This window comes from Caretta caretta, chromosome 8 (genome assembly GCF_965140235.1).
Source record: "Caretta caretta isolate rCarCar2 chromosome 8, rCarCar1.hap1, whole genome shotgun sequence".
Taxonomy (NCBI): domain Eukaryota; kingdom Metazoa; phylum Chordata; order Testudines; family Cheloniidae; genus Caretta; species Caretta caretta.
In genome coordinates this window covers 92,072,597-92,100,029 of record NC_134213.1, presented here as the reverse complement: position 1 = coordinate 92,100,029, position 27,433 = coordinate 92,072,597, and the positions used below count along the sequence as shown (strand labels likewise).

Sequence of the window (27,433 nt, the reverse complement as noted above, 5' to 3'; positions counted from 1 at the left end):
TCATAACCAATGACAAGGGGATACTTCAGGGGTCGATTTAGCATCATGAAGATTGATCAAAATAGATGCTCACAGGCTTCCATTACTTATTGGATACTGAGCACACATAACTTACATTCTATGATACAAACATTGGATTGTTGGGTCACAGTAAAAAGCAAGCGATTTACAAGGCAAGTTCTTTTACATCAGAAATTACAAGTAAACTATTGAACTTTAATTCTTGACAAGCCAGAATTAGACATGAAGTTTATACATCTCTGGCCAAAACTCTAGGTGTAATAGAGAATATGTAGGACCTCTTATATAGGCTCCAACTCAGGACCGCGTGGGCTTACATGCTTTCCTGAATTGGGGTCTTAAAGTACTGAACAATCTTGATAGTAAGAGTGGACCAGATTGAGTTGCTTGATTCAAAGTAAAGCAGAAGCAGATATCAGTGCTTGAAAAGCTCTTTTGGGAACTGAGGAAAATAATCTAGGAGTATATTTACAAAAAGTTAAAAAAATTAAAGTTGATGCATAAGAGCAAAAATGCAAACACAAGCAACTGACCTATTAACTGATTCATCAAAATCACAGTGAACTGGTTTGTGTGAGAGATCTAGTGGACACCGTTTATTTTTAATCCGAACGAGTGTCTCTCGTGATGGATATTGTAGAAATGCAAGCATAGGGCCTCTGCTAAAACTAAAGCAGCAGAACAAAATCTCTGGCGTTCAAAGAATTGCGCTATTTTATTCCCACCCAAAAATCTGCGTTCGAAAAAAGGTATTCAGCATTTGTTAATTACCAAGATGGAGTGGCTCTAGTATGAGCTAATGTCTGCTTAACCATTACAGGTTTCGCTTTCGACACCTCTGAGCATAAGCACTTAAATCGACCCCTGTGGGTGGGGTGAAAATATGGTATGAAGAGATGATATTCTGTGTCAATGCTGATGAGAAGAATTATAAACAAAATATAAAAACAAACTAGTGATGATACAGTGGCTCATTCACCAAAGAACCTCATTAGTGGAGCACATTGGCAACCATGCACTACCTACAGCTTCTTAGAAAGAGTTTCCTACAACTACAACGATCATTTTATTGATATTTCTTTGGTTAATGAATTCAGTTTAAACAGCAGACAGCAACAGAAATACCCACAACTAGCACATGTGGGCAAAGCATTGGCATGAGTCATCTGATCAATTAGTGTTCTTTACTAACTAAAATATTACCTACCTCCCAGCCAGTACTCTGTATAATAAAAAGTAAAAAGGGCATGTCACAGAAACAAAAAAAAATGTTTCAAAGGCCAAAAACATGACCACTAATGTAAGGTATTATTAATCTGAAATGGTCTCAATGATTATAAGTTACCAGGCATCTGCTGTGGCCTATTGTTCCCTTTGGCTGAGAAGGACATTACATGACTGATGAGAGAGAGATCAACCACATTTTTGTCCTTTATTATTCTTTTTATCACGTCTGGTCAATATCCGGAATTCTGAAAACAGCCATGCCACAAGTTATAATGTGGAGAGAGCAGGGCCAGATCCTCGGCTGGTGTAAATCAGGACAGTCAGTGGAGCTCTGCAGATATCCATCCACTGAAGAACTGGCTCAGCTTACACTTTTATAGAAGCGTAATTAAACCAGCTGTCACACAACATACCCAGTCCATGTGAGGGCCACTGTTTTGGTATTTGTTTTAGAATTGGCGGCTGAGTTCTGATGCTCCCTCACAGGAAAGGACAGGTGCTGTGGGCCAATCCTGTAAGGTAACACGCACTTCCATCTCCCACTGAGCTGAGGTCCACTGAGCTCAGTGGGAGTTGATGCCTTTCAGCATCTTCCAAGAAGTGCTCAGCACTTCACAGGATGGGTCCCGCATGGCTGCTCTGACCCTGCAAGATGCTGAGTGGCTCCTATGTGGTGCCTTCAAATCCCACTGAGCATAGGCCTCAGTTCAGGAAATCTTCCCAGTTCAGGACAACTTTTAAGCACATGATTAACCTTTAGCTTAAAGTTAAGCACGTGTTTACATGCTTTCCTGAATTGGGGCCACAGTTTTTACAATGAGCCTAGTCAGAAGTGAGCTCAGTGATTAGCAACCTATGGCCTGATCTTACATCACTGCCTACAGCCGGAGCAGGATCGGCTATGAGGTAGCTAATGTTGCACGGAAAAGAGCAGGAGAATACAGAGAGGAGATTGCACAATGTATTTAGCTGAGGCTGCTTTGCTAATAACACAGCCCAGCTACCTCCGTCCTAAGTGTTTGCTTTTTCAAGAACATGGATAATGTTGTCTAACTTTTAGTTATACTGGTGGATACAATATTAAGGATTTTTTTTTTAAATAATAGGTGTGTTCAGAATGAAATCAAATTTCAGAGGCAGGAAAACAAGGATATTTTGATTTCCTTTTGTATTTTTGTTTAACAAGAAAAAAAGATTTTGGTGAAGTTCAAAATAGCCCATGCAGCCTACAAAGAGCTAAATAAAACCCAAACATTTCTTAATGCTATTTAGTAAGCTAAATGTAACAAACCTTTTTTACCAGCATGCAAACATATTTTAAAGTCACACCTGAAATTATACATCTATAACTAGTATGCACAATGCAACTGACAGATTTCTTAATAACTCCTCCTCATTTTTGTTATTTACATGAAAAGTTTGTATGTGCAGACTTGACATCCTTGTATGATTATAAAGGTCCCTAGAGTCAATACTCATCAGCGATCCTTGCATTTACTGTGGACCATCATTTTGATGTTATTCATATAATCTGATTGAAATGGCTGTCTCCTTGATAGTTAGCTTTTGGTGGAAAACAACACTAAAACATTTCAAATATCTTCACAGTTCATACTGCAGCTGGAAGATTAAAATCGTTACCTGATGAACAATTTTGCTGAATGCTTCTTGGAGTTTACCATGAATTGTGGACAGTTTCTTGGCATCTCTGTTAGCTTCGTGAATAGGAATAAGGACTTTGTAAACCTCGTTAACGGCTTCATACATGCCAGCCTACAAAAATAATATGTATCAGATGGATCCTTTTATCAATTCAACAGGAAAAGAAAAGAAATACACTGGTATACAATACATGCCCACAGTACTTCAGTAACTAAGATTACAAAATTGAAGTGGTCGCTTACATGCTTACATTTATTGTAATTTAATCAGGAATCTTTTGTAGAAGAGGTATCAAATCCTCAGTAATTCATAGAACCAAAAGCACGTATAGTAGCACATTTCTATGTATTTTTAAAAAACTTATTTATTACTGAAGTTGGGATGTTCTCTTAATTTAAAATACACGTGCAAGAGGGGAGAGGCTGAACCAAATATTAAACAAGTCAATGGGAACAGTGTCTACATCTGAGTGCACAGTATAGCCCATTAGGTTTAGTGCGACTTGGGTCTGTGTAACTTGTATATTGCATTCTCAAACTGCATGAGATGGGACTTGTGAAGTGTCTCCCTGAAGCCTGCCAGGTGTCTGTCAAATAGCACCATTTGCCCTCTTACGCATGGTGATCTGACTAGGGTTCCACCTGTCACAGATGGATTTAGAAGGATCTGCAGAAGCACTATGCCTCCCTACTCCCTCATGGCTTTGCCAGTCCATTGCAGGAAATGTGCTGCCAGGCTCTGTTGTCTGTTGCCACAGGGAATTCCAAATCACGTTGTGGTAAATAATTACCTTGTTCTTAAAAGCCTGTCTCTGATGGGTACACTGCTACCATTCCATTACCTTCCCAACCTCTGCCCACTCCTAGCACCAGCCTGCGCTCTCCCGAGCCACAGACCCTGCCTAGCAATCCGTGGAGGGACATCTGCAGTATGGGGACAGGGAGGCCACAAAGATACCACCCACCAGCTGTGTGTGTGCCAGTCCCCTCTACTCAAAGGGGTGGAAGGAACTACACGGTCTTTAACTAATAATGTAGAGATAATATTTGTCTTTCACTAATGGTGAATTAGAACTAGAATTAGACCTTCCCAACTAACTAAAACTCAATTACCTTAAATGATGAACTGAAAAAACCCACAAAACCCACTCAGTGATAGGCTATGGTTGATTACAGGGGCTAACTGAGCTGCCCAGGAGAAACATTGCTACCAACACCATCAAAATAAACGAAGTGATACAGCAGAATTATACAGTCTCATTTACAAAACTTTTTCCTGAATATTGCCCAGCACTATGAGTGTTGCTGAAATAGATATAGAGAGAGATTAAAATCTTCTACCATGGAGAAAGATGCTGCAGCCTGTTCCAGCAATCCCACCAGACCTGCTTCTGTAAAATACTTCCCAGAACAGATACCTTCTTCGTCTGGTGAGACAACATCATCAGAAACTGCGGATTCTTCCAAAACATTAGAAGATATGTTCTAAGGAGACACAGTTTAGATAGAGTTGAAAAGTTTTATTTAAGCAACTACATTTAATACTCCAAAAGCTACAGGTAATCTGATACTGGGCCAAAAAACTTTACTCAGTTTTTACTTAGGCAACATCCTCTTTGAAAGAGGCAAATTTCAAGTATTTTTCATTTCTCCACAGGCCTTGATCCAGCACTTACGCATATGATAAAACTTTAAGCCAGTGCGACTACTCACATGCTCAAAACTAAGCATGACCTTACATGCTCTGCTGGATTGAAGCCTGATGCTCTTAGTCACAACCTAATCACAAGAACAGTTTTCAACAACTGTTTCAGAAAAGTTATACCTTGTCTGGAACAGCAAAATCGTATTAGATGAAGCTGTTTTCAGGACTGCTTTGATTTGTACTTAGGACTTTTATTATTGCTTTGTATCTCAGCATTAGGCGGTAGAAATGCAAAATGTACAATTGAGGGGGGGATGGAAGCACATTCCTACCTGAAACGTTACACACCCTACGGGAAGGTATTTTCGATCCTCAAGCATGCTTAAATATTCCGCCACAAGGGCTGCCGAGTGGACCAAACACTGGGCAGATTCGGCATGATTGCTCCTTTCAGAATGCTTTCCAGCCATGTTCTGTAACCAGGTCAGTCGCAGATCTGGGGAAGTCTGATAGCCTTTCGCAATTCTAGTTGCAAATAAATGTCTCGCAATTAGTGTTTATTTACTTTTATGTATATTTTACAAGTGCCTACCCATAGTTCTAGGCTTGATATAAACAGATATGAACTAGAATAAAATACAAAATAATTGCCTGGACTTCCAAGCTAAGAAACTCTTGTTGTTATCATTTCACATTTATATTGCAGTAGCACCTAAAGGCTAACCAAGTGGGGGCCCCATTGTGCTCGGCGCTGCACAAACACTGGTGTAAACAAATGCTATAGCAGTAGCATAGGAAGAAACAGGGCGGTGTTTAAATAGAAGAACTCATTTTAAAAACACTTTGACAGTTACATTAATGTTCTTGGAACATAATAACAAAGGGCTTAATCCTGGGAGGTGCTGAGCCCTGTAGCTCTGATCCAGCGAAGTGCTTAAGTACTGAGTAGTCCCCCTGGCTTCAGGTTAACCATGAACTTACATGCTTTGCTAGATCAAGGCCACAACACTCAGCTTCGTGCAGGATTAAGCTCTACTGGCTTTGGACTGGACCGGGCATACTGTGGGCAGACACTGTGTGAGCTTCCCCCCTCTTCTCTGCCAATGCACTTGGAGCATAACCTGAAATACCCAGACTGATTCAATCTGGGGCCCCTTCTGAGCAGCCACTGCCCACTGGGCTGAACAGTGCTAATTTCTGTGGTGGTCTGTGGGGTGGAAATTGGGATCAGACCCCCAAATTCACCACTTGTCACCTGACCCTTATCCAGCTCTCTTAACAGCAAACACACTCCCAAAATCTGAGACATTTGGACCATGCCTCTCTGCAAACACCACAACCTGATCAGATTCGTTCACCAGACTCCAGCACCTGGCCTCATAGTTTCCAAACAGACTAATAGCAGCCATTTTAGCAGCCTCTTTCTGTCCTGCTGATCACTCCTTTCCCTTTGCCTACTGCTCGCTATGGGGCTGTGCCAGGTCCCTCTGAAAACACTAGTTGTCTTTTACTTCTGTGGAGCTAGACTGGGTCCTGTATCCCAGACACTTTGCACTAGTACACAGGTCAGAATCCGGAATGGAAAATGTTATCCGAGGTTTTCCCTTCCGGGACTGATCTCTCTCCCAGTCTGCCCCACTCATGAGATGTCCTTCAGGTATTGCACAGCCGAGGAAGGCTGCACTGCTAATAGCTTTTTATAAGAATTCAGTGTTTCAATGCTATTTTGGAAGCACTAATCTTGAGCATGGGAGGAAGAGGTCTGGCGAAACTCTGAGGCCTGTGGTGAGTCTCAATGGCCTCCTGTATTTGCAGGAAAGGTGGTGCCACCGAAATAGCTCAAACTGGAGGAGAGGTCAGCGCAATTTGACCTCTGCATTTAGTGATACTGGCATGCTCAGCACCATGGGGATCATGGTAACGCAAGGAAAGCAGTTTTAAATGTAAAAAAGGCGATTGCTACTTTAAAAGAAAAATCACTATGACAGGGTGTTTCAAGTTCTAAAGATGGGAAATACAGCAAGAGCTGTGATAAATTCAAATACCGTAGCTGATTGTTCAGTGGCATCCACTGAACATCTTCTGCAATAGGCATATAAACTCTACCTGTACATCAAGTCTATCAGCATTTCTGGATCTTCCTGGTGTTCCTTCATTTTCACTGTATCAGAGAGGATCATATGGAGGTTGAACACAAGATCCTGGACCTGTAATACAGAAGCCGATGTAGTGAATTGCCATCAGGAACCTCACTATACACTAACACATTAGGGCAGCTGCCTACTCTGAATCTGTGCATTTGCTCCTTGTTATCAGTGGGAGCTAATCAAGGGCTTGAGTTTTATAGAGCAGCTCATGGATCCTGCTCCAGGAAATGTATCCGACAGCCCTGCTATACGTGGCTTAATCTAAAATCAGCCGTTTTAAAAACCTAGAATGAGCCATGCCCGAAGGATTCATGAAAATCCAGCCACTCTTTCCAGCTAAATGTAACTCTTGGCCTGGTGGTATTTCTCTAACCTGATCGGGGAATGTTGTCTCCCGGAGTTCCAGATCTTCTTCAGCGTACGTCAAAATAGTCTTCAGAGAACGTCTCAAAAATTCCTCATTGAAATTCTGGGACGTTCCCACCAGGGACGAGAGGGACATGGTCACCTGCATTTTCACTCTGGCAAAGTTCTGCAACAGAAAAGTTACTACAATGAAATGACTCCGTAAGAATCGTAACTGTTCATTGCAACGCCAGCACAGTGGCGTGTGCATCCTCCCACCAGCCATGGACGCAGGACAAAAACGAAACATTTAGTAACACCTTCCCTTTCTTAAGGGGGCTGGCCAGCTGAGCAGCTTAAGGGGGTTGGCCAGCTGGACAATGCATTTGTTTGGTGTCCCTGTCATTTTGTTTGTTGTGCGTCTTTGGCTGGCATATGGCAGGGGTACTTTGTTCCAGGCCAGTGTTCTCCAGAAAAGAGCTGTTAAATTTCCCTGCCTCTTCTTGCTCCCCTCTTGAGCATGGTGTATGAAATGACCTGTTGGCCCCTGTGGGACCCAGTCCCTTTAGAGGAAAAGATTACCCCATGTGTGCATGACCTTCTATTTCAGGTACCCCATTCTGTGTTGTTTCAGACCACAGGCCAAATCCTCAGCAAGAGGGTACAGAGAACCATTGTAATTTCAGTGGACAGAGCCCTGTGATAGTGCCTAAGTGAGCTCCAGTTTCCTTCCCCTTTTTGCTCTCAAATTAAGAGCATCTGAGCCCAGAAGCCTGTGCATGCTTCAGCCTCTGCTGTTCATGAACAGCAAAGATTTTATCACAAGATGAAAGAAGATCTAATCTCAGCTACAGGAACTGTGTAATGAAACACCAGGTGTTTGGGGTATACTTTGTGAGATTGCTGCAGTGGCGCTGTTAAAACATTTAATAGTAAAGTGAACACTGGGAGCTCTCTTTGTAATGTAAAGTGCATATGGGGAGAATCAGGCTGAGATCCAATTAGATTCATACAGAAAACAAAAACCAACAGCACCTAATTAGTCTAGATTCATGCAGACCTTTCACAGAGGACACACTTAAGCCTTGTGATGGGACAGCCGAGGGGGCAGGTTGTGGCGGTCTCTTACAGAGGTGTGCAAGGCGGGCAGAGGGCAGTTCCTGCAGTGGCCTCAGGGGTGCCCGCTGCCCCAGCAAAGGGTACAGAGGCATAAGGAGCAGGCAGGGCCACAGAGGAGAATGCCTGCTGCACTCCCCTAGGAGGTAGTGCAGTGGTGGCATTTCCCAGGAGTGTTGCGTGTCACTGTGCGCTCCTGGCCTAATGTGGCCTCACATCATCTCCTGCCAGGGGCCTGCGCCTGAGAGCCTGACCTGGCCCTACAAAAACAGCGAGTAGTAAACAAGTCATTCGGCCTGAGAAAAATTTGACATTTCAGTGGAGGTCCCCGTCCGGCTTTTTTTAAATAAGTCCCTATAAAATGACAAAAGAGGCAGCCTGGTCTAGGGGACAGGGCATCAGACTAGAACTCAGCAGGCTGGGGTTCTAATCTCTGCGCTGCCACTGACCTGACGTGTGACACACGGCAACGTCACTTCACTGCCCCGTGCCTCTGTTTCCCCCTCCTGTTCTTTCCATGTCTTGCCTGTTTAGATTGTAAGTTCTTTGGGGCAGGGAATGTCTCTCACCAGATCCAGGTACCGCGCCCCACACAATGGGTCCCTGATCGCCAATGGGGCTTCTAGGTACTACCGTAACATAAGCAAACCCCAAATGATGCTGATAGAACAGCAGCAGCAGCCTTATACTTACATTTCCAATCTCAAAGTTCTGCCTCATAAGGAGGTAAAGAGAGGCACTCGCATGGGACCGTATGCTACTAATGCTGCTGCTGCAGTGTCGCAGAAGCCTCAGGCAGAGATCAGCGCACTGCTCGGTCTCCTCTTCGAACAGCAGCTCGGGGAACTGTAGTGACAGCACATGAGAAAAATAATTCTGCTGAGGCTGCCAGCACCAACTAAGGGATTGAATTCAGAGGTGAATCTAAGGGTTCAGCTATGCGGACAATTAAACCGCGGCAAGCTGGGGTGTGAATCTACCACGCACTAGTCTGCTGCGGCCTGTCTGCGTGCGTTAACAGTTCAATAGAGTGCTCTGAGCTAGTCCACTTACAAAGAGGACTAGATCAAAGCGCTCAAACGAACTGCTAACACGTGTCAATCGGATGCACATGGACAGATAGACCACAGCTGGCTAGTCGGGGGTTAGATTCACACCCCGACTTGCTGCGGTCTAATTGTTCACAGAGGCGAGCCCTAAGTAATATTACAAGGAGTTTATATCGGTGTAAATTACTTTTTCTTCCAGTTCCCTTGGTTTCTATGTTAAGCCAGCTTTGACTACTAGCCTTTCTTACTCAAACTTCATTAGACTCATGGATCAAAATCCAAGGGTCAAATTCTGTACGCTAGCTTGGACTCCATTACCCATGTCGAGAGGGCGAAAATTACATGACGAGGAGCTGGAAGGAGAAGAAAGGTGATGTTACATTAGGATAGAGGGTCCTTGGTGTGCATTACAGCAACATGGGCTCCTTTGGCACTGGTAGGGTGGGGGTAAGTAGCTCTGAGTAGGTCTCAATGAGTAAGAGAGGCGCTAACTTGTCCATCAGCTCAGTGTGTGTAGAAAAGATGTGATATAATTTTAACAAGCAGCCCAGCAAAACAAAGTCATTTTGTCCACAGTAGTCAGACCTGAAGTGTATGACTGCAGGTAGCAAACATGAAAAATAAACAGCCTCCTTCCATTCATCAAACCCCACAGCGTAAACACTAACGTTAGGAAGTACAAAATAACAGCCTTGCAGTGACATGACCCAAATACTGAAGAGAAAACCCCACTACATGTGCAGGACACTCACCTTTGAAACCAAAGCTCTCTGCGTGGCGAAGCAGTGTTGCAGATAAAGTGCACTTTGATTACAAGCCATGCTGTGGAGAAGAACTTTCAGCACCCCACCGAGAATGCTCTCTTTGGATTCCGTCACAGACACAGTCTGTCGTCAAAATCAAATCAACAGTCACATGAACAAAGTTAACCCTTTGGCCGATCAGGTGGTGCTACTGTCCCGAATAATCTGCCCTGACCTATTACAAATGTGTGAAACTCACAAGTTTCTGAGCCAAATCCTCAGTGGGTGGAAATCAGGTGTCCTACTGAAGCCGATTTACACCTTCTGAAGATCTGTCCCTTGAAGAATTATGTAGCTCTAAGCTCTATTACAAATACTATTTTAGAGACACTTTGGCTGGCTCTTGTGTAGGTTTGGAAGGTGGAAGATGCTCCCAGCACAAGAGCCAGCCACAACTGGATTCTCTGTGTGAAATTCTGGCTCTACGGAAGTCAACAGAGGATTTGCCATTGACTTCAATGGGGCCAGGATTTTACCCCCTGAGCATGGGGATTTCTCCCCACTAACATTTAAACAACCTGAGAGACAAATAACAACAAGGCCATAGTCGCAGAGGGGAGCTCACTGCACCTCCTTCATGGGATCGTTCTGGTGGCACCATCCTCCCGTGCCTCTGGGAAGCACAATGCCTCCTGCAGAGCCCTGGAGCAGAATGGCAAACCTGGGAAGGAACTAGCAGGAATTTGTCAGAGGAAGGCAGGACGATGGAGTTATTACAGATTTTTCCAGGCATTATTTATACATTAAAACATGCAAGAAAATATTTCCTGCATTACACTAATGAGGGGGACAAGCACCTTTCCAGAAGGCTGGAGGGATGTTTGTGATTTACGAAACATACTGTTATAAGGCTTGGAAAAAAAATCACTGATCTTTTATCTGTTCTGGGATCTCACCTCCTGGATCCCCCTTTCTCCTGCAGCAGCAAAGCTTAAATACAAACAGCAGGAGGGCATAGTTTAAGAATCTGAACCACTTAACCTGCTAGCAAATATTATTCGGACATCAGCAAAATCCCCCTCATCCTTACCTGGACAACTATTTCTAATGTATCCAAAATAATCAGATTTGCTTCAGTTGCAAGATTTCCATCAATAAGAGCTTCATGTTCTATCTCTGCCCTTGATCTAACAGAAGAAAAGACAGCACTCAAGTTAGAGTTAGTTTAAAAATCAGGCCAGCACATTCTCAAGGCTCACCAGTGGGAAAAACCTTGTTATAAAAGCACACAGTTAGTTACGGACAACACCACAAGAATATCTAAATGCATTAATATACGTAAGAGTATAGAGGGAGAAAGAATTGGGTTTTTTTTATTAATGTATAAAAAAATTCAATGTGATTTAGGTTTATCACCCTCAGGCTGGGTCATGATAATTTTTTTTCCTTTCATTACTCTACCAGTAACCCTCTAATAACAGCGTCAGCAACAAAGTCCTGCTTCAAAGGTGGTTTAATAGCATTGTAAGGCATGCAACAAAAGAATGATTTTATTTTATGTTACAGGATCTGAACACAAGATGGTGCTCTATGAGCTAGTATTTTTGCACTGTTCGCACTAGTTTGCAACTACCTAGTAGCTAGGTTGGGTCCAGTATATTGTACATAGCATGTATATCTGGTATTTATTTTTTTGCCTCTACATTATATTAAAGGTTTTTAAATATCTGCCTTCCAGAGAAAATCAAATGATTGTGCTATTAAATACAATGGACCTGCTTTCCTGGAAAAGCTGACTGTGGTCCCAGTCCTACTCACACTGGTGGTCCCATGTCTTCAGTGGCACTATTGAACTTCAGTAAAATTAGCTGGATTCGGCAAATATCCAGTAGTAATTTTAAGTGTGTGATTGTGGCTTGCCTTGCTTGGCTAAGCAGGAAGGTGGCTGGGGAGGGTGCTCCCCTTGCAACCTTGTGCAGGGAAAAGCTACAGTATGGGAGGGATGCACAAATGAGCTGGCTGGATGCAGGCAAAATGCACAGGCCGTCCTTTCAAAGATGCCAGAGCTCCCGCTATAGCACTGGCTCCTCCAGGGCCCTGGGAGCAACTCTAGCTGACTCAACCAAATTTTCTCCTGAAGCTCCTGCTGCAACATGCCTGCTCCACACCCTGCCTACCATGGAGGCCGTGCTATAAGAGAATACTTTAGTCCTAAATCTCTACATTATGAAGGCTCTGGATTGAGGCATAGACTGTACCACTATTTAAAGGATATCAATTGCAAAAAGAAGGGCTGGGTGGGATCACTTCACTTGGCTGTATAGAATTCTTTGTATTGAATAATACTCTACATTCATTTGTTATAAAGTGTATATTCTAGTGTTAAACTCAACGTGTCAAATTCTACCCGCAGATGGAGTATGTGCTCACAACTCTCACTGCAACAGTGGAAGTTGTGCAGAAAAGAGAGGCCAGATTTGGCTCAGAATAGAATGTGCAAGTATGACTTGGAGAGCGGGTTTATGGAGTTGTTTTAGCAGATTTTTCTTTTAAGAAAGAAAAGTAAATGATCTTTTGGCTACCATGGTAGTTCCATTAGAAACTCCAGCTGTTCAACAGGTATGTGAGGCCACTAGCAGGGATGAGAGAGATTGTTTGGGGTACAGTACCATCAGCAAGATGATGACACACAGCTCTATAAGCCAAATTCATATCTGGTGGGTTTTTTTTTTTTTTTTTATATTCGCTGCTATGGAATCACCCCACAGAGGAATTTGCTCCTATGTCTCTATTTCACTGGGTCCGACAGCGCAGTTCAGCTTTGCCAATGTCTGGAGGTTTGGATAAAAGCTACCTGGCTGACAAAACAAAAGGTTACATTCCTGAGTTGGGGAAAAGCAATTGGCAGAGATGGTAGAGGTGGGATTAGCCCTTTCATTTTCAGGAGCTATGCCTGTCTTTTGTTGTCAGCTGCCTGGCTGCTTCTGGATATCCAGATTGCAGCAGTAGCCAAGAGAGCCTTTTTCCAACTTCATGCAAACTATTTTTAAGGGACCCATCGCCGTAGAATTTAAGTTCCCTTTTGCTAGATGGTTACAGGCTTTCCTTTTGGACACAGACCTCACCACAGTCATCCATACCAACATGTGCTCCACTTCAGAGAGACCTTGGAAACCTCAACCATTGCAGAGTAAGGCTGCTGGCTTATACAGGGGAGTTTCACACCTGGACCATTTCACACCTTTGCTCCACAGACTGTGCTGATTTCCCATTCATTTCAGCATGCAGTTCAAGGTGCTGATTGTGATATAAAGCTCTTTGCACACAGGAGTCTGGTTGCCTTAAAGCCTGCCTATCTCCTCCTACACTTGACAGCTGAGCCAAAAATTCCTATGTCTGAGGGCTGGTGGGTGGTCTTAGTGAAGAGTCCTTGACTATCTCCTAGATCTAGGTTTGATGGCTCTCAGAATATGTTACAAAGGCTATTTACTCAAGCTTTTCCTGAGAAGTGGGGAGAGGGTTAAAGAGTTCTTTTAGCATGGCTGACTTGTGTCCGTGTAGCTCATTTTGGCATGTGTTTAAACATTGTATTATAAGTGGATGAAGAGGCATAAGATACACTGTATATATGCAACATTAATTCATTATGTAGTGTGTACCTGTCTATCTGTGTGTGTGTGTGTGTGTGTGTGTGTGTGTGTGTGTGTGTATATATATACACACGCACACTTCATATTAATTCTAATTTCTAAAAACTCTTGGGTTGATGCATGTCTGCAAAATGCAACAGTGAATCTTCTGGGATTCTATTCAAAGCTTGTTACACAGACATGCTAGGGCCAAACAGCAAAAATACTGCATTTCTATTGTGCCGGTCCCAAGTGCTCTGGAGATGTCATGGAAGGAGAACTATGTACCCCAGTGTATGTTGTTGATAGGATGGGTGCTCTGCAACCTGGAGGGCATGAGGCAGAGAACATAGAATCATAGAATATCACGGTTCGAAGGGACCTCAGGAGGTCGTCTCGTCCAAGCCCCTGCTCAAAGCAGGACCAATCCCCAATTTTTGCCCCAGATCACTAAATGGCCCCCTCAAGGATTGAACTCACAACCCTGGGTTTAGCAGGCCAATGCTCAAACCACTGAGCTATCCCTCCCCCCGAGGGTTGCGCCAAGATCAAAGCACAGGAATCCATGCACAGCAGAAATCCACGGGACCACAAATGAAGGAGGGAAACAGGGTCCAGCCATGTGGGAGGAAGGAGTAGATGCACTGTGGGTGGCTTGGCCTTCCGTCCATTTGGGCTCTAAGGCTGCCATTTCTCAGTTCCTGAACACCATTAAATTAGGCTTGAATAAAGACTGGGAGTGGATGTGTCATTACACAAAGTAAAACTATTTCCCCCTTATTTCCCCCCCTACTGTTACTCTCACCTTCTTGTCAACTGTTGGAAATGGGCCATCCTGATTATCACTACAAAAGTTTTTTTTCTCCTGCTAATAATAGTTCACCTTAATTGATCACTCTCTTTTTAGTGTGTACAGCAACACCCATTTTTTCATGTTCTCTGTGTATAGCTATCTATCTATCTTCCTACTGTATTTTCCACTGTATGCATCCGATGAAGTGGGTTTTAGCCCACGAAAGCTTATGCTCAAATAAATTTGTTAGTCTCTAAGGTGCCACAAGTCCACCTCGTTCTTTTTGCTGATACAGACTAACATGGCTACCGCTCTGAAACCTGTCATGAAACATGGCTACCACTCTGTCACTTGAGCTGTTTGAAGGCCCAGCAAAAGGACTGGCCCTAATCCATGAACATCAGAGTACCACTAAGGGAGAATGGAAGCCTGTGGGTTGCAATTTTAGAAAATGGAAAACGTGCGCAGCAAAATTCACACACCGTTCCTGAGCCTTCTAGCAAAAAACAAAGTGAACTTAAAACGTAATGGGTGTGACAAGCAAAAGGGATTATTTCAGCCAGTTACACACACAAAAAACCTTCTGCCGAGCATCACAAACAGAGCTGCAATTGTTGAGAATGAAGATGTACAAAATGAAAATTACACAAAAGAGCCACACACCAATGCTACAGTACCTGAGTGGTTTGTGGCTTCTAAAAACACAGCACATGTGGAAAAACAATCAAAGGGATGGATTAGGACAGGAAAGGAAAGCATGCTTGGACAACTCCAGAATGCTCTCATGGAATAAGGGAAAGATGACATGAGACATAAATGCTATCTGTGAATATAGCTAATGGATCTTTCCTTTACATTACAACTCACTACAGGCATCTAAGAAGATAATGGAGTTTACTAGTCTTAAGTCTCATTCTGAAATGCTGAGAGAGAAATGGAAAGCGATGCGATGCCTGTCAGCATTAAAACTATTCCCCTATAATCAGCCTGTCTGAGCTTATGGCCTGATCTTGCTCACACTGAGGACAACTGGACTGTTGCCTTTGGCTTCAATGGGAGCAGAGTCAGGGCTTGAATTTTCAATGTGACCATTCAGTTATTGATGTAGAAGGATAAGATAGAGTTACTTGTCAAACTTTTCCGTGTTTTGACGCCAGTGAGTCATATCCTTTCTCCATCTTAGATTCTCTTGACTTCCAAACGCACTCCCAGATGGACTTCTTTCTGTTGGGTAACATCAAATTTTTTAAAAATAAATCAATATTAACTTTTTCCATGTGGCAACCAAAGACTTGGTTGCAAGTAATGTGACAGACAGCATGATAAAACTCTATAGCACGCAAAGCCGTAACACTTATCTGTCCATACAGTAGAACTGCAGAGTTACGAACACCTCGGGAATGGAGATTGTTTGTAACTCTGAAATGTTCATAACTCTGAACAAAACATTGTAGTTGTTCTTTCAAAAGTTTACAACTGAACACTGAAAATACAACTTTGAGACTTTACTATACAGAAGAAAAAATGCTGCTTTTAACCATCCTAACTGAAATGAAACAAGCACAGAAACAGTTTCCTTACCTTGTCAAATCTTTTTTTGAAACTTTCCCCCTTTTTTTTTAGTAGTTTACATTTAACACACTACTGTATTGTATTTGGGGTTTTTCTGTTTGTTTGTTTTTGGGTCTCTGCTACTGCCTGATTGTGTACTTCCAGTTCCAAATGAGGTGTGTAGTTGACTAGTCAGTTTGTAACTCTGGTGTTCGTAACTCTGAGGTTCTACTGTACTTATATGGCCCCCCATTACCGTATTATCTAAGCACGTCTTAATCTTTAATGTATTTATCCTCACACCACCACTGTGATGTAGAGAAATACTATTATCCCCATTGTACAGATGGGGAACTGAAATACGTAGAGACTAAGTGTCTTGCCTATGTCACACAAGAAGTCTCTGGTGGAATTGGAAATTGACCCTGGTTCTCCTGGGTCTAGTGACCTAGCCAGCGGACCAGCCTTCTTATCATACTCAATATTTAGCAATTTTACTCTCAATGGGGTGTTAATTCTGACACATGATGGCAATATAATTACCAAAATTGTTAACTATTTCACTGCTTATCATTTTAGCAGAAAGCACCATCCATTCAGGGACTGAGTTTCCACTCTGACTCTTGACATACAGTGACAGGGTGTTGGTTCTGCCTATAAGGTCAGGCTAGCATTCCCAGACACTGTTACAGGAGTGCTCTATAAATGAGACACGTCTACACGTGTAAATAGTTAGTGCCTACACATGGTGCTCACAAATATGCAGCATAGTTCCTGGGGTTTATAGGACCAATAAAACTTGTGCACTGCAAACCGCTTCCTCTGTGCAGCTCTTCAGATGGAGCTCTTAACTGATACACATATCATCCTGCAGCACTCTACTGGATCTGGGGGCTCTCTGGGGACAGTTTCAAGTGACTCTCATATAGGAAGGTCAGCAACAACAGGCACGCTTACTCACCTAGCTGCCCTCTGCTTCTTCGCACCATTTCTTGCCTCGCCCCTATGCTTCCCAAAATAGCTTCTTCAAGTTTTGCTCTCATGTCCTTCGACTTCTTAAATGTCAGACTGTTCATTCTTTCAAACACTTTCTTGCCCTGCAGATTTCAAACCAGAAAAGCACAGATGTTGAGGGAAGCCTCCTTCTACCTGGGATGGACAAGGCTAAATGCACAGAGGCCAGGAGACCCACAGGGCCAGGATGTGCTGCAGGAGATGTCCAGGCCATGATATCCTCTGCAGGGTCTGACAAGCCTGCAGCGGGGAGAGGACAAGGGAGACACGACCGAGGGAAGGAGCAGAGGATCAACCGGTGACCTGGGAAGCTGCTAAATCTCCACCACAGGAAATTTTCCCTGATGCCTGAGAGTGAGTAAATATGACTGTCAGCTTCTCTCTTCTCTTACTTCCTGTGGCAGCCCCTGGGGTAATAATAGGGGGAGGCACCCGCCTGCCTGCCCATGGGAGTGGCAAGCTGGCAGAGCCTTTTTTTAAATCAGCCACTCTGTGATGAGGGGGCAGAGTCACTTGGTGGCTGGAAGACGGGGGGGAAGGGACAGAGGCAGAGGGACTGGGGGCTGGTGTGTGTACAGAAAGAGGCACAGGCGCTAGGATTTTGAGGGTCAGGAGAAGACAGCCTGGAGAGGGTGATGGATGGAAGGGGGCTCTTTGGCACTCTGTAAGGGGTGGGGACGTCTGTTTTTCACTTTGTGCCTGGGTGCTTGTCTAAATCCCATTTCATGCCTCTAGGGAGCTTGAATGCAACTAACCAATATTTCCGTACCTTGTACTCAAAACAGGAGACACAGAGATACAGCAAATCCAGCAAGCGATTGAGTTGCAGCACGGAGAGGTCTGTGAACCATTTCTGCAGGACGCTTTCGTCGGCATTCCTGAGGACCCACAAGAGGCAGATCAAGAGGCTCCGGCTCGATTCTGCTGAGAAGGTCGAGTGCTGCCGACCAGTCTGAACAGACAGGAACAATCACTTCAGCCACACTTATTAGTGCCCCAAATACTTTGATAGTCCATTAAAAATAGCTGCATCAGGTAACTATGCTGGGCTAACCGATCACCATCCATCAGACAAGGGCAGGGGCGAGCAGATTTGCATAAATAATCATCATGAGCGAACGTCTGAATAACCCACGTTTCCCTTGACTGACGCAACACCTTGACAGAGTCCAGATGACACAAAAGACACTGGAATTCAGCCCTAGCAATGCATTTTAAGCTAAATTCAAGCTATGAGAGTGTCCTCCTTTAAGCTCCTTCTCAAGACCCACCTCCACTATGACGCTTTCAATAAATTTCCAGCTAGTTAGCAGCCTGGCAAGGGACCTCCATTCATTACCAGAATTACAGTAGAGGGGAAAAAAAAAAAAAAAAAAAAAACCTTGAAACCTGCAGATGATGGGTTTGTGTAATCTGATGTTCCCTTCATCCCAGACCTCCACTAAGTCATTCAGCCTCTTGGTTTCGGTCTCATTAGACTGGAAACTCTATGTTGCAGGGGCTGTCCTTCCTTTGTACGTGTGTAGCACCCAGCAAAATGGGGCCCTAATGTTGACTGGGGTCTATGGGTGCTACTGTAACCTAAATAAGGTGAAATCCACCCCTATGCAGAGGGCCAGCCCAAGGCTCACGCCTCACTCAAGCTCCATTTATTACTTGATTAAGTGGGATTTAAGTGGGGCAGAGGCCTTGTGCTGAGAGCCTTGGCAAAAGGGTGAATTTCACCTACAATGACCATAACAGCAGCCATGGTATGGCATTTTCATCAGCTTGCTTTGAGAAGGAGGAACAGAAGCTTGGCAAAACTGACCATTCTAACTATGTGCCCTCCCTCCCATCGCAAGGACAGGAATAACCTAGTGCAAATGTTAGCTGTTTCACATCTCCCACCACCCCTGCCCTCCCTCCTGCTACATGACATGCCCAGGTGCATGCTGATCTCTGTCCCTGCTGCTTTGTGATCATCACTTTCGGGCATAATCGTATAAATATCTGCCTGTTTACACGTGCTCTGAGGGGGAACACTTTTGTACCGTTGATGTGAGTAGAAAACTGCTGGGCCGGGTGAGCTGGGGGACAGATGTTCCCGCAATGGCCATGGCAACTGTCTGACTTATCATGCTTCCACCTTCGCTTTCATAATCGTCGATGGCGACGCAGCTTGGCCTTCCTCGCTGATTGTGAGTCTCTGCAGGGAAACACACGCACCCCAGTCAAATGGTGCATTCAAAGGTCCATTCCTCACAGCTTCTCTCTGTTGGTTTCATTTAACTGTCTGGTAATGGTCACTGAAAAAATTACGTTAGACTGGTATCGCTAGCAAATGGGGATTCTCTCTCTCTCTCTCGTTATGTTATAGTTAGACTGGTATCGCTAGCAAATGGGGATTCTCTCTCTCTCTCTCTAGTTATGTAAATCAAACATATGAGACTAAGGGAAAATTTTTCAAAAATGACTATGGAATTTTGGAGCTTTAGTCTCATTTTCTAAAGTGACCTAGGCACTATGGAGTCCACGTTTCATTAAAAGTCAACAGGACTTAGGGAACCTAAGTGCCTAAGTCACTTTTGAAAATGGGATACAGACTCTTAAGATACTTAGGCACTTCTGAAAATTTCCCCCAAAGCCTTCACCATGTCATTTAACTTAAAGGGCTGAAATGCTCAAAGAAGCATGCTAAATTGCTACCAAATTCAAGCCCATGCAACTAGTCACAGACCATGAAATATGGTCTCCCCCACGTGAAATCTTGCCTTGTGTGTGCTTCTACCCTATACTATACAGGAGACCAGTGTTTCTCGAACTGGGGGTCCCAATCCAAAAGGGGGTTGTGCAGGGTCACAAGGCTACTGTAGAGGGGTTGCATTGCCAATTTTACTTCTATGTTGCCATCAGAGCTGGGCGGCTGGAGAGCGATGGTTGCCGGCCGGCCGCCCAGCTCTGAAGGCAGTGCTGCAGCCAGCAGCAGCGCAGAAGTAAAGGTGGCAATACCATAGCATGCCACCCTTATTTCTGCACTGCTGCTGGCAGCGGCGATGCCTTCAGAGCTGGGCTCACAGCCAGTAGCTGCAGAGCTTCCTACAGCCTGGGGAGGTTCCTGGAAGTTCGTCTGACCAGCCCCAAGGAGTGGCCCCTGCAGGGGAAGAGGAAGTCCCATCCCACAACAGCCCAGCCAGGACCAGCGGCTGAAGCCTGGCATATGGTAGGAGCCCTTGGCCAGGGCACCCCCAACCCTGCCCCTCCCCAGCTCCAGGCCCAGCACCCTGGCACCCAGAGGTTAAAGGGGCCTTGGGTTGGCTGTGGGTGCCCAGCTCTGAAGGCAGCTCAGATGCCAGCAACAGTGCAGAAGTAAGGGTGGCAATACCACAACCCCCCTACAATAGCCTTGTGACCCCCTCAAAGCCCCCTTTTGGGCTGGGACCCCCCAAGGTTTATAACACCGTGAAATTTCAGATATAAGTATCTGAAACTGTGAAATTTATGATTTTTTAAATCCTGTGACCGTGAACTTGACCAAAATTGACTGTAAATTTGATAGGGCCCTAGCTATATGTCAGACTATTTCATATCCAGCTTCCCCACCCTGGTCTGAAATAGCCCAAACATTTCACCCTTCAGGACACGGTCTGGCAGACTGTAGGAGAGCTACTGCAGAAGAAAACATCAGGTAATGTGTAAAGGAACATGGGAATTTGGTTTTTTGGTGCTGTCTGTTGGTACTATTGTTACATGTATGGAGCTGTTGTCTCTTTGATTGGATGTATTTTTAAGTATGTAACAGAGAGGTTTAGGGTGTCTAGATAGACACTTCTTCTTCTATTAGTCTATATAAAATAAATTGTGCCTGCAAAATTTGCATGTGGTAAAATCCTACATCCACACGGGCAAAAGGACACTCATGCACAATGAATTACTGGTTATGTGCAAACAAGTGGACAAATACAGCTTTTATGCAAGGCAATGTTGAGCATACATTTTGCAGCTGGTAGCTTACTGTGCTCACTAGCTATCTTGACGATCAATATTGTCTCATTGTTTCCCTGTACTCCCGGCAACCTTTCTGTAGCCACCAGTTGACTCTAGTTTTATACGTAGATTTTAAGCTGGAATCGTCTTTTTATTCTCTTTGTATAGCATCTAGTACAATGGGTCCTGGTCCTTGACTAGGGCTCTTGGTCACTATGGTAATACAAATAAATAAATAAATAATATACGTTGAAAATAGCAAGGCTACCTGAACAGTTTGGTTGCTCACTCCAACAGGACTGACTTAATATGCTCAAAAGTTGGGAGTAATTCAACATATATGCAAAGCTTGGTGCACAAAATACCTGTAAAATCATATAGCTGGGGCACGGTTTCCATGATCACGCCAATCAGAGGTAGATACAGCATAGCCACCCGGGCCTTTACCTGTGGGTCAGAGTACCGTGGATCGGAGTCGTGACTGGACAGTAAATTGTGTACCATATTGATGACCTTCTTATGCAATCCAAACAAACTGTTAAAAGAGAGTTGAGTCATAGGGATTGGTTAATACCTTGAAAGCAAACACTACTTTGTAACTAAGTACCTTTAAAAAAAACAAGTGTTTTTTATTTTTAACCTGGCGTGCATATACACATATCGTTATGCAATATTTCTCAATCTCAGACTCATTTTGGAGACAGGCTTTCATGAATTCACTGGCAGCTAAGTAGTAATTTTAACTGTAGCACAAAGAATGTAAATGAGAAAAACTCCTTCACTGACATACAGGCCTGCAGGTCCTTCAGAACTGATACTATGTGAGTGCCCCAGAATCCTTCTATTGAAGAAATCTACTCGTGCTACGTTTGACGTACCAGGTCTTGTTTGTAGAGTCTCACAAATTTACAACTGGAGAACTAATGGGATTACATCATCACAAGACACAAAAGAAAGAAACCTGAGAAGGCTCAGGGTTTTTAGTTAGACTGTTTAAAACTTTGGTTTTTGTTAATACTTATTTAACTGAAACTTCTGACGAGCACCTTATGATAAAAATTCTCTTTATACAAGATTTGAACATGCCTGACCCTTCAGCTGAAAAAACTTTTCCCCAGTTCTCTGGTCCTCCAAGGAGTCAACTAGTGAAAAAACAAGGAGCTTGCTTACCTGAAACTGGAAAGTCTTTGAGATGTGTGGTCCCGATCTGTATTCCACATGTGGGGGCACGCGGCTACCATGCGCCAGAGTCCAGAAATTCTAACAAGCAGTGTCCGGTGGCCCACACATATGCAGTAGTTCTCCTTGTGCTCCAGCCTTATGAGCACATAAGAAGAAGTGGAGGCCAGCACCTCTCCAGTTCCTCTTCTTACAGTGAATCCATAAAGATCCAAAGCAGAGGAGATGGAGGGTGGGCAGTGGAATACAGACAGGGACCACACATCTCGAAGAACTTCCAGTGACGGGTAAGTAACCTCCATTTCTTCTTCAAGTGCTGGTCCCTATATGTATTCCACACATGGGTGACTGGCAAGCAGTCTTCAGACTGGAGAAGGGTGTGAGGAAGCTGGCAAGAAAGATGTCAAAAGGACTGCATCCACAGCGGAGGCTTGAACGATAGCACGAAATATTTTGTGAACGTGCAAATGGAATTCCAGATAGCCGCTCCGAATATGTCCAGGAACGGTTCTTCCTGCGGTGATGCTGTAGAGGCAGCTTGTGCTCTGGTGGAGTGTGCCCTTCTCCCGTCAGGTGGAGGGATATATGCTAATTGGTTGCAGACACTGATGCATCCAGAAATCTATGTAAAGATTCTCTGAGAGGATACAGCTTGTCCTCACAACCTTTCTGCTACGGCAAGAAATGGCCTAGGAGACTTTCAGATAGATTTGGTTCTCTGCAGGTAGAATGCTAAGGTATGTCTGATGTCAAGGGAATGAAGTTCTCCTTCCTCAAAGAGATGTGGGGTTTTGGGAAGAAAACAGGAAAGTGACACAGAATTTCATAAGAACCTTGGGGAGGAATTTAGGATGTTATTGAAGAGAGACCTTTTCCTTGCAAAAAACAGTATATGGTTGGTTTGCCATGAGGGCTCCCATCTCATTCACCCTTCTGGCTAAGGTAATAGTCACTCAGAATGCAATCTTCATGGACAGGTGGGACACGGAACTTGTTGCCAAGGGTTCAAACGGTGGCCCAGGGAGTGCTGATAGTACAAATTGAGGTCCAACGGGGGTGTAGGTTTGACAACTGGTGAAAAGGTCCTAACTAGGCCTTTCAGAAATCTCATTGTAATAGGGTGAGTAAAGATGGAACATCCATTACTGGAGGAAAGAAGGCACTGATCACTGCTAGATGGACCCGCAGTGAGAGCAAATGGAAAGACCTGAATGTTTTAAAAACAGAAGTCAATCTAAAACAACTGGGATACTTCCAGAATTTGGAGACAGCTGCTTATGCTGAACCCAGGCAGAAAAAGTCTCCATTTAGCTAGGCAGCAGGTTCTAGTTGAGTCTTTTCTACTTTGAGTAAGAATAGCTTGGAGGGATGCTGAGCAAAAGCATCCTAGTTCTGATGCCCATCCAAACACCAGGCCATTAGGAGGAGTAGTTCTGGATTGGGGTTTCTGCTTCTGCCCCCTTCTTGAGTAAGGAGATCCAGGAAGGGGTGGATCCTGATAGGAGGACAGATTGACATCCTCAGGAGCTCTGTAAACCAAAACTGTCTGGGACAGTCCTGACAGACCTTTGTAACAGGCAAATAGGAGAGAAGGCATGTCTGAGATTGCATGTCCACAGAAGAGCATGCCCTTGGAACCGCAACCCTTAGCTCCTCTGGGGCAGTAAAAAGGAAGCTTCCTGTTCATTTGGGAAGAAATCCCATTGAGGTGCTCCCCAGTGAGCGACTATCTTGCTCAGGATAGAGCTGTGTATCTCCCTCTTGTGAGCTGCAGAGAAGTGCTTGCTCAGGTTGTCTGCTAAGGAGTTTTGGGCCCCTGGAAGATGAGTGGCTTGGACAGCGATGCAGTTATAAATTATTTACAGATTTATTTACAGAGTATAGGGATAAAAGCTGGAGAAATCTGTGGACACAGGGATTCCATGTAGTGGTAAGAAGGAACTGAAGAGGCATCTGCCTGCACTGCCTCTAATGTCCTCAGTCTGGAGCACAAGGGGAACAAGTGGACACGGCTTGTTGGAATTTCCAAACTCAGGAGCATGCCATGCATGTGCAGCCCATGTGCGGAATACACATAAGGACCAGCACTCAAAGAAGAACAGGAAGATAAGGGTACATATTCCTGATATTTCTAATTTAAAAAAATCCCCCAAACAAACAGGAAAAACAAGAGCAAAAGAACCTTTCTGCTCTTGTTTTTCCTGTAAAGATGCAAAAGAGGACACAGTCTAGATGTTTTCCCCTTTTGCAGGTCACCGGCAACACATTCCTTTTCCAATATGTAAGTTATTTTTTCTCTGAACCGCAGGAGAGCCCCACTCCTTCAATACGCTGATGGCCTGGGACTTTGGCAACCTCGGTGGCCTCCGTGAAAAGGAAAGAAATCGGAAAAACCCTTGGGTAGTTCTATAACTGCCTGCAGAGCAGATGCAGAACCTCTCTGTCCTCTATAGGCAACAAGCTTGACCCTCCTCAAGGTTCTTTGATCCAATCCATGAAGCAGGGAAGACTTTCCATGCTCCACACCTTTGTGGATTTGACTCTTAGGTATTAAAGTGCGCTGTGTATTTCAGGCATCATCTACTCTACAACTATTACTAAGTCAGTGGAGCTGGTTACAAAAGGCTACCATTTGTAAATAAACCTTGGATTGTCCTAATTTTTAAACAGGTTACAGGGACATACTCAGGGTGTTACCCCTGTTAGCTTATAAAACAACTGCATTGTAACTGGGTCTTCCAGCTTGGTTATATGTGCGGTGTCACTGGGACCTAACACAACTAGGAAGGAAACATTTAAAGTGTCAGGAAATTACAAACCATGATCAGAAAAAAGTTCTTTGCTATAATTGTAAAGTAACTGCCTTTATGTCCCATTAGTAAAAGCTAAAGGAAAAACTGCCTTGGAGATCACAGGATTGCCCAGCTTATGTAACACAATCAAACAGAAATTTCAGTGCAACTTTAACTTTGTCTCTGCTCCACCACCACTTTCCATTGTTGGCATGAAGGAGATGGAAGCTGATATTCCCGAGCCATATCAGAGAATAACAAAGAAGATCTATTAGTCTTGCTAGCTGAGCTTGCATTAAATAGGTCTCGCTGCCCACAGCTGGTCTCTTTGCCATCTCAGCCCAAGATTTACCCTATATTCAGGTGTTGCACAGTTGTATTATATATTCTTTGTTTTATGGGGAGCTGTCCCAAACATGGAGGGCCAGATTCTGATTCCCTTGTGTTCAATAGTACGTACCTTCCTCCACAATTCCACTGAGTCAATAGGACTCTTGGAGGAGGAAGGTGCTACCCAACTTGAGTAAAGGGATCAGAATCTGGCCCTTAGGCAGTGAGCAACGTGGCTATATTTTCTAACAAACGACTAAACTAGTTTTTACTCTGTTTTCCCTTTCCAGTTGCAGCTTCTTTGACCCATTCCAGGGACTCCTCCTTGAAATTATGATGTGTGTGTCATCAGAATGGAGCCAGCACATGTGAGCCTGGGTATAGAAAGCTTCAAAAGCAAATGGGAAAAGCACTTTTGAAAATGAATGGGTGAGTTACTTGAACATACGACTCAAACAGGGGAAATAATGTTTAAAGTATCTATTTGCAGCACAAAATATAATCAGCCAAATAGGCAGATCTAGTCTTAACCATCACATTAAGGATTTTTTATTTATTTTTTTACCCCTTAGACCTTCTGGACCTCACATTTTCACACAATCTGCTTCCCAGTGGCTTTCCATCCAGCACCAAGTTGTGTGAGAGTGTGTGGCTGCTCACAGTGTAAGTGACCACACTGCCAGGGATGGAGGTGAAGCTGGTCTGAGCAGTGAATTCCATTGTGCGGCAGGGCAGCTGAACAAAAGCTTGGGTCAATGTCCAGACCCACTGGAACTAGTCCATGCTTAGCACTGATAACGCTGACGGCTCTGTGTCTTTGGGTGAAAGGGGTTTCCCATGTGATAGAGAGCTCAGCAGGCAGGCTAGATAAGAGCAGACAGAGTGCAGAGAAGAGGAGGTTACTCACCTGTGTAGTAACTGATGTTATTTGAGATGAGTATCCCTGTGGGTGCTCCACTCCAAGTGTGGGTGCGCCCCTGTGCCTTCACTCAGAGATTTCTACAGCAGTACCTGTACAGGCCGTGCACGCACGGTGCCTACCACGTGCGCCAGCCGTGACTCAACAGCACGTGTGCATGGCCGGGCTCCTCAGTTCCTTCTCTACAACGGAGACCACTCCAACTCCAAAGTAGAGGGGAGGAGGGTGGATAGTGGAGCACCCACATCTCGAAGAATGCAGTTACTGCACAGGTGAGTAACCTCCTCTTCTTGAGAGAGATGTCCCTGTGGGTGCTCCACTCCAGGTGACTGAAAAGCAGTGTCTCTTAAGGAGGTAGGGACTTCGGATCTGGTAAGAAAGCTGTGGATAATACAGCCCTGCCCATACGTGTATCAGTTAGGGGTCCTCGGGTAAGAGCACAGTGTTTTGCAAAGGTATGTTTGGAAGCCCAAGTGGCAAGTATCTGCGAGGGGAACGTTATGTAGGAAAGCCACAGCTGTCGACAGGGATCTGGTGGAGTGTGCTCTGATAGAAGTGGGAGGAGTCATGTTCTTCAATTGATAATGAAGGCGAATGCAACCTGCTATCCAATTGGAAAGTCTCGGAGTAGAGATGGCTGTACCTCTGGAGCATTCCACAATGGAAACAAAGAGTTTCGGGAATTCCTAAAGGCTTTGGTCCTGTTCAAGTAAAAAGACAAAGCTCTGCACACATCTAGTGTGTGTACTGTTGACTCAAAAGTGTTTGCTTTGCAGCTTAGGGAAAAAGGTAAGTGGATAGGTTCATTGATGTGAACATACACGTGCACCTTGGGAAGAAATTTGGGGTGCGGTCGGAGGGTGACTTTTGTCCTTAAAAAATACAGTGTACGGTAGATCCGCCATGAGCGCTCCGATTTCTCCTGCACGTCTGGGAGAGGTAATTGCCACTAAAAACGCAGTTGTCATGGATAGGTGCAGGACAGAGCATGTTGCTAGCAGTTCAAATGGTTGTTGCGTCAAACATGGTAGGACTAAGTGAAGGTCCCAAGGTGGAGTGAGCGGTTTAATGTCTGGGTATAGGGATTGGAGGCCCTTGAGCAACCTCTTTGTGATGGGATGAGCAAAGATAGTGGTTTCTCCAGTCTTGTGGTAGAACACCGTAATTGCAACTTTGATGGAGCTGAGGGAGAGTCCAGATAGTTTAAGCTCTAAAAGGTAGTTGAGTATTAATGGAAGAGGTGCGGAAGTAGGAGAGGTTTGTTTCTCAGAGCACCAGAGCGTGAATCTCGTCCACTGACGAAGAT

General features: G+C 44.3%; 1 protein-coding gene across 5 annotated transcripts in view; it reads right to left on the bottom strand.

The window, feature by feature from the left end:
• The window catches only part of DOCK7 (dedicator of cytokinesis 7), a 139,910-nt gene that overhangs the window by 17,375 nt on the left and 95,102 nt on the right, over positions 1–27,433 (bottom strand). For 3 of the 5 annotated variants that reach the window (XM_048860668.2, XM_075131784.1, XM_048860671.2), the window contains 14 exons: positions 21,273–21,442; positions 18,975–19,129; positions 17,711–17,893; positions 16,889–17,024; positions 15,504–15,600; positions 11,045–11,141; positions 9,964–10,098; positions 8,856–9,008; positions 7,075–7,233; positions 6,661–6,761; positions 4,887–5,079; positions 4,251–4,394; positions 2,890–3,021; positions 1,229–1,243 (listed from right to left, as the gene is read on the bottom strand). In XM_048860668.2, coding sequence (XP_048716625.2) covers positions 1,229–1,243; positions 2,890–3,021; positions 4,251–4,394; positions 4,887–5,079; positions 6,661–6,761; positions 7,075–7,233; positions 8,856–9,008; positions 9,964–10,098; positions 11,045–11,141; positions 15,504–15,600; positions 16,889–17,024; positions 17,711–17,893; positions 18,975–19,129; positions 21,273–21,442 — 1,870 coding nt within the window. The remainder of the gene's footprint in view (positions 1–1,228; positions 1,244–2,889; positions 3,022–4,250; positions 4,395–4,886; positions 5,080–6,660; positions 6,762–7,074; positions 7,234–8,855; positions 9,009–9,963; positions 10,099–11,044; positions 11,142–15,503; positions 15,601–16,888; positions 17,025–17,710; positions 17,894–18,974; positions 19,130–21,272; positions 21,443–27,433) is intronic. The other 2 variants (XM_048860669.2, XM_048860672.2) reach the window with 1 other exon arrangement.